This window comes from Lottia gigantea, assembly GCF_000327385.1.
Source record: "Lottia gigantea unplaced genomic scaffold LOTGIsca_50, whole genome shotgun sequence".
Lineage (NCBI taxonomy): Eukaryota > Metazoa > Mollusca > Gastropoda > Lottiidae > Lottia > Lottia gigantea.
The window spans coordinates 1,494,957-1,502,602 of NW_008709716.1; the positions used below are offsets into that span (position 1 = coordinate 1,494,957).

The 7,646-nt window shown below is 30.2% G+C and overlaps 2 protein-coding genes across 2 annotated transcripts; both read left to right on the forward strand.

The window, feature by feature from the left end:
* Window positions 1-254: 254 nt before the first annotated feature.
* Window positions 255-3,982, forward strand: LOTGIDRAFT_219027 (hypothetical protein; the record flags this gene model as incomplete). The annotated part of the gene is made up of 10 exons (XM_009062295.1): window positions 255-328; window positions 721-818; window positions 1,133-1,210; window positions 1,418-1,569; window positions 1,881-1,991; window positions 2,181-2,276; window positions 2,921-3,006; window positions 3,126-3,232; window positions 3,674-3,771; window positions 3,890-3,982. Exons 2-10 carry the CDS (start codon window positions 761-763, stop codon window positions 3,980-3,982), a joined length of 879 nt encoding a protein of 292 aa, XP_009060543.1. The 5' UTR covers window positions 255-328; window positions 721-760.
* Window positions 3,983-5,961: 1,979 nt separating this feature from the next.
* On the forward strand, window positions 5,962-7,244 carry LOTGIDRAFT_165292 (hypothetical protein; the record flags this gene model as incomplete). Its single annotated transcript, XM_009062296.1, has 4 exons — window positions 5,962-6,019; window positions 6,202-6,316; window positions 6,665-6,807; window positions 7,072-7,244. 4 exons carry the CDS (start codon window positions 5,962-5,964, stop codon window positions 7,242-7,244), a joined length of 489 nt encoding a protein of 162 aa, XP_009060544.1.
* Between the last annotated feature and the right edge of the window lie 402 nt (window positions 7,245-7,646).

Genomic DNA, 7,646 nt, shown 5'->3' on the forward strand with positions numbered 1-7,646 from the left:
TTTGCCAATCATTCATTCATTGTCTTTGACTTCGGGTTAATGAAAATGTTAACAACTGGTGTAGGAGAAGAATTTATTTTGAATTGAGAGAGAACCTCACATCATCACATGCTGGAAACAATTTTGGTCCACGTGATTTGCTTCAAGGGGTGTGAGGGCTGAAAAGGTTGGGAACCAATTATTTAAAACATATAATCACTGTGGGCATTAATATGGACCGGAAGACATTCTAAGATATGATGACAATATTTCAGGTACCAATATTGGTTGGTGTGGTTATTTTATTTTTAATAATCCTGTTGGTAATATGTTGTATCAGGAGAAGAAGGTAATATTAAAATGAGCATTAGCAGTCCATTAATCCAAACCACACCCCCATCTGTCATACTTCCTTAGGCCATGGTAACACAAATGAGAAAAATTACATATTCATAGCTAATTATTTGGTAGCAAATTTCAGCCAATCAAAACAAATCGCTGGTTTTGATGAATATATAGCCTTCGGTACAGAATTGAGTAAGATTTTCGTTAAAGAATTGAAGCTGAGAGAAAATAAAACCTTACTTTGGAAAATTTACTTGGAAAGAACATGTTCTTATCTGTTTAAAAGGGCAGTGGCAAAGTGGTGCTGTGGTTTGTTTACATGACCTCATTTCTGTTCTACGGATCAAAAACGAAGTGGTATAACCTATACTTAATTGAAAGTGTTTATATTTTTAGAGCAAAGAGTTATACCTATGCTCGTTTGGGAGAATATGACATGGCTGTTAATGAAAAGATGCAAAGAGATCGACAAGAGAAAATGAATGCTGTGAGAGGTTCGATATTTATTATATCTCTGTTGTTTAAGTGGGTCAGCTAACCAACAATTCAAGGTTCCAAAAAAAAAACAATTTGATCAGGTTATAGTTCCAAAAAAACTTAAATTTATCTGAAAGAGAGTGGCGTAAATTATCTACGACAGGTACCCAAATGTCGTACAACCGATCTGTCTATATATCTCTCGCCAAAATAATAAATTTAACATTGTTTGTCTGCCAACAATTCAAATAAATGTTCATTGGAGAGACTCAAATAGCCTATTTTATTGATGAAATTGGAAGAGATTGTTTAACTGTGATTGTATTTATAGATTCAGCCTACATGAATTGTCAGTTCTATCTGAGATCAAATACACAGTATGATAATGTTCAACAACTTAAAGAATTAGGTGAGTGTTTGTCTGGAAATCTGAATAGATTTTTATAGTGTATATGCATAACACAGATGGACACACCATGGTAACACAAAAGAACATGGTCATAGATTATTTGAATATTATAAAGTAAATCCTGGTAGGATTAAAATAACACATTCTAATTTGACTCTTTGTAAAAAGATGGCTGTATTAAATGAGATCATGATTTTGTTGTTGTAGGGAGTCGCATTGATAAACATTGGTTTCGAGTAACAGACAGAAGATATCAAAATGAACGTATACTCAGTATAATACCTTATAATCCTAAAATGATGCTTCCATTCACTAAACTTACTTGTAAAACTTTAAAAGATTTATTTTCTATATTACAAGTAAGTGTATATACAGTAAGAAAACTGCGAAATAAGGATTTTGCAATTTTGGAAAAATGTCAAATAATTTTAGTCAGTAGAGAAAATTTATTTACAATTAGAATATATTATGTATCGCAAAAAAATGAAGTCACAGAGTTTTGAAAAGAGTTAATTTGTAGCTCGTTAATTTGTCACACCTGTGATCAAATTTTTGAGAATTCAGATTCGGCACACAGAAACAAAGGAGGCTATACAATTAAAGAAAGTAATTTGTAACCTGAATTGTCATGATATAGCATATTTTGTCAATAAATATTCTATTATTTCAGCACCCTCATATATTTCCGATGAGTGATTTTGATTTCTCATTAGAACAGAAGTTAGTGATATCAGTTCAACCTGTATCGATAAAAGGCTCATTAAAAGATTTAATATACCAGGTAAATTTCAACTACAACATAAAAAATAACAACAACTGGAAACTCAATTTCTAAGAAGATATTGTCGCCCTCCTGTTAATGTGAATTTATAGACAATAATAGTTTATTAAAGTGACATAATAAAATAAGTTGAAAATAAAAAAAAACCTATCATGTCCTACAAATTTAGTTTCATACATTTGTTTTTAGGGAAGATTTACAGATTCTTTTTATGAAAAATATAACAGAAGATATAAAGGTTTAGAATTAGGACAAGTACAAATATTTGGTAAACAAGTGCTAGAGGTAATCTACTATTCTCAAAATGGCAATAATCTTATAATTTTTGTTTTTCTTACCAGTAAGTCTTTCAGAGAGCACTCAAACAGCCACCCAAATTTTCACACGAGAGTAAATACAGTATTATTTCAAAATACCATCCAGTAATAACAATATTATGTGTCACGTTTGTATCTGAATTTCTCATTACTAGTTTTTATTACTGCGTAGAGAAAACTACTGGATAAATGAATTAAATACTATGCAACCCAATGAACTAAGTGTTCAAGTTGACTGACAAATAATTCCATTTGTTATAATTTTCAGTAGTACATCCTGCCAAGCTATACCCATCATTCAAGAACTGTATAAACATCTCCAACGCAGTTTTCCTAACATTTTTCACAAAAAATTATTTGTTGCTTTTAAACGTAATAGAAATTTAAGGGCAGACTTAATTTTATAACAATATAATTATCATTTTTTAACTTTTCCATTAATTTCAATGTATTTATTTGTTTCAGAAAACGTGTTTTTTCGCCATTTTTTTCTGCATATAACAGTAATTGGTGTTGATGAATTTTCTCCTCGGCCTGTGCTTTCATAATTTCAATTATACGTTACACCTCACAGGCGACACCGCCACAATAAACTCATATTTATTATTTTAGGGTTTGTTATTTATGTATGAGAAAAGTTTTCCACAACATGGTAGTGTCCATTCAGGGAATGTTATGTATGATAATGGTCAGTGTAGGTATGTAAAACACTTCTATTATGCAAAAAAAAAATATTTTGTCACAAAAGACAAAACGTTTCCTTTTTACCCATCAAATTTTGACATTTTGAAAGAATGTATGTTTATGTGTTTTACAGATTATCTGGTTTTGAGAATTCCTTTATAGGAAACACATCTAGAGTCCATCCTTTAATAAAGAAAAAATTGAAAGATAACAAGGAGGCTCTTGATACTTTATGTTTTGGTAAGAATAGTTTTCTTTATATTTTTGGCAAATGAGTATTGAAGAAGATTTTACCTAGAAACCACTGTCACTCATTGCCACAGTCTCGATCTGAACAGATTGAAGGATTTAAAAAAGTGGTTTTGTCATATATTGAATTGATTGATGGTCAGTTTGAAACATTCAATAATCAAGTGTAAACAATTGAGAGTAACAATAAATTTTTTTGCGTTTTTATTAACAGTCAGTGGATTAGCTTCAAGCCAACTTATTTACTGGAGAAAAGAACAGCTAAAATACTAATATAGTGATGAATTTCAGTCAAAAATTTTGATCATCTCAAATCAGACCATGTTACCCATGAAATCCTACCCAAAATCGGTGAGCTGATTAACAGTTTCAAGGCTAATCCATGGTACTCTGACTACAGCCTTTAATCTGGTTATTTTTTTTGTTAAATAGGTCATTTATTATTTGAAATGTGTTGTGGTTATGAATTAGATTCTGCTCATCCAGAACCTCAACATTTAATTGGACATCAATCTCCTCAAATTGTGTCAGTAAGTACAACCACTGGTGTATTTTATTTTTTTTATTGTACCTTTTAGCATATTTATTTTTATGTTGATTTATGATTATTAATAAACTTCTGTCATAGTTTGTGTTTTTTTATTGTAGATATTAAACTTTATATTTGGTATTGATACTGGTAGATATCCTACAATTAAACAGGTAAATATGACTTCATTTCTTTCTACGGATGTGTTTTGAGTGTTTGGTGCAGTCATATTTTATATCTGATTTTTGATTGTAGATAATTGAACATGATTTCTTCTATAATGTACGTCTGAATAGTTTAATGATGTATAACCCAGCACCTGTAAGTAATATTTCACTATAAATTATGAACATAATAAATAAAAAAAATCTAGAAGTTTCCAATTAAACTTTGAACTAAAGATCAATACATGTACAGAAGATTTTTATGATATCTAAAACAGAAGAAACACATCTATGAAAAATTTTCATGGAAAGTCTTTTTGAAATATCAGCTATACAATTCTATAAAATTGTATAATTTAGATTCATCTGAATCAAGCTATGAAGTCATTGTTAAAAGTGGTTCGAAGTGGTAAATCAGTAAAAACAAGGTAAGATGTTGAATAAATATTTGAACTGAAATCGAAATACACAAAATCTTGGTGTTTACTAATAACACATGTATTTCCCCCTTTTTTTTTTCATTGCTGATTTAGAGAAGCTCTTTAAATGGATAGTTGTATGTTATATTTTTAGAAAACAATCTGAATCATCAAGGAAAAAATCAATATCAAGAACTGACTCTACAGGATCTTCAAAAAATAAAGAAGTAATTAGTCGACAGACTTCCAGTTCTGTTCCTGTTGCACCACCCCCACCACCTGCTGTACCAGTTATGTCAACACCTGTTAATACTTCCACCAACTCCTCATCTCGTATGGCTTTATTATCAGATATACAGAGAGGCACTGGTTTGAAGAAGACACAAACAAATGACAGGAGTGCACCACATGTCTGATTATAGGCTAACAATTGTTATTGTGCATTGCTCTGTTCTGTAGTGGAGTATTTAACACTTAAAATTAAGACTCAATTATTCTGGTAACAATGTCAGATGCCGCATAAAAAAAAATCATTGTTATTTCTACATTGTGGGCACCCATGCTTTTAACCCCTGTGATTTTGACTAACTCTTTATTGCTCTACAATTGTATTGAGCACTATTTTAACAGTGAAAATATTTTATTATTGTATACATTTATTTTTATAAATATCTCAGAGTTGATAGGTTGTTGGTAGGCAATCCACCTTCACAATAGTTAATAAATACAAGTGATTTAAACCTGATTATTTTCTATCATTGATATTGTTTGTTACAGTTTTATATTTTGTTGAAAGAATAAAATAAAAATAAATGATTTTAAATATTTTTTGAATGAACCAAGGCCTTATTCAAAGCATTTCCTCCAAGGATTTCAGATCACATTTTTATAGGAACACATAAAATGTGGAGCATATATTAGCATCACCCATGTCCATATGTTCATCCAAAAGATACCCCAAATACATCAATTTATCAAAGATATTTTATACATCGAGGCAATACCTAAAAAACAGTTCATCAAGTTACAAATTCAAACATCAACATATATTTCACATTTCATCAAATTTGACAAACTTTGAATAATTCTTGGACAATTTCTAAAAAATATTGTCAATTTAAAGTCAAACTTAGATATCATCAAACCGAGTTGCCTATTTAATATTTTCAAATCAAAGCTGTCAAGGGCAATAAATCAAAAACCAAAATCAAATTATTGTCGATTGAAGATTTTAATTTCTAGTGTGTGTACTATTGGTTAGATAAAATAGTCCATAACTTTATGTTATTTACATACTTTATTTTAGTATTGTGCAACCATATTTATAAATGTTAGATCATTAGTAGAACAACGGTATGCTTGGGGGATAATACTAAGCTATTAAAATCATGTATCCATGAATAATGCTTGTTTAGTAATACATGGCTGGTTATTAACCTATTAAAACAAGTAACAGTTGACTTGAAGTAATGTCATATTACTGGCTGTTGGTCAGAAGATCAAGAGAAGGGATAAACGTGGACAATCATCAGAGCGAGATGACCTGATAAACACTGGTTTGGGTTAATTTGTCACTTGCTTCATGTACTTCAGATGTAAACTTAAAATATGGCTGCCTTTGAACAAGGATTATTTCTTCAATTACTTCTTTTACATTTTTATCAAGGTAATTTTTTTTTAGTTAAACCAGATAGAATAAGATCAAGGATTAATATAATCAAATGTATTGAATTGTATTTAAATTGTAATTTTTACATATTTTGTTATCTTAAATAATATTAAGAATATAAACCTTTTGTGGTAAAACTTTAAATATTAACCACCTGGGATGGTTTCCCATATTTTCAGCTTTGGTGCATGGTACAGCATGTAAATTAACAGGTCCATTAGTTTCTTATACAACATGTCCTTATGGTTGTTGCAATGAAACATCTTCTCAACACATTTGCTGTGAAAAACCCAGGTATGAGATCCATTAACACTAGGTCTTTCTAGAATGTGTAAATTGAGTGAATTTGATCCAATACCCTCTCTACTTGATTATTAAAGAATCAATGTAATTATCATGATTCAAAATTTATTTTGAGTTCAAGAAATATTCAAATTATTTGCCTCCGAGGGCCCATCCATTTCATGTCAAACCCTATTGTATGTTTTTGTAACAGTGCAAAAAATGTTATCTCTGAGTGAATCCTTAACAGAGGGAGGCAAGCCATCACAGATTAAACAACAGGGTAATATCTTACATGACAACAATATTACTCTGGGATCTTGTTAATGAGACACAATTTTGTTATAAATAATATTTCAGGTTAACAGATGAAATGATATGGGGCTTAGTAGTATGTTTAGCTATTATATTTCTTATAATTGGTTGTATTGTTTATATTGGATGTAGAAAACACAAGAAAACTTTAAATAATGGGATTGTTTTATCAACTAATCTATCATGCAGTATGTAATTCTCAGTTTCTTTTTCTAAAAAATTATTTTAAACACTCAATGAAGAAAACATGGATTTTGAAAAATTGAAATTGTGTCTTAAGTCAAAAAAAACCTCTATCAAGTGATGCAAAGCATGATCCAACCTTTCTTGTCTGTTGAGCACGAAAAGAAAGGCTTCCTTTTTAATGCTGGTGATAGTTGCCGTTAAAGAATTTAATTAAAACTGCAATTGAACTTATGTTATATACATGTATACTATTGTGGATATTTCAGGTTACATTAATAGCGGTGCTGTTGCCTCTCTGAGTTGTGAATCCTCTTTAAATGTAGAGTTTTATGAACTTACTGTACCTCAAACTCCCAGTCCTATGTATGGTGATTTACCACCATCATATGAATCAATTGTTTGTGACAAAGATAGAGTTGTGGATGCATTGGATGTGTAAAATGTGGAGGTTTTCTCAATGTGTGAAGTATTCAAAATCACTTTTCTCGCTCATATTGTACTTTTATGCACAAATTCTCCGCTGACAAAATCCTTACAGTTTATCGCAGTTGATTTTTCAAGATTAGCACTGCACTCTGATTGACTATATCAGATTCAAAGCTTTTAGAATTCTTTAATTTAAAGGAAAATGATATTTTACAGATATAAACTTACAATATTGTCATGTCTAATTTCCATACAGGTTGTGAACTGCACTTTTCTGTGGTAAGAATAGGACATACGTATGAATTTATTTATTGTCACAATTTTTGAAATATTTATATTTTGTTTATTTTCTGCTGGTTACTACAAGTGCCAATCTGACCAGATTCTTCTCTAAAAATTTATACTAACCAATCAA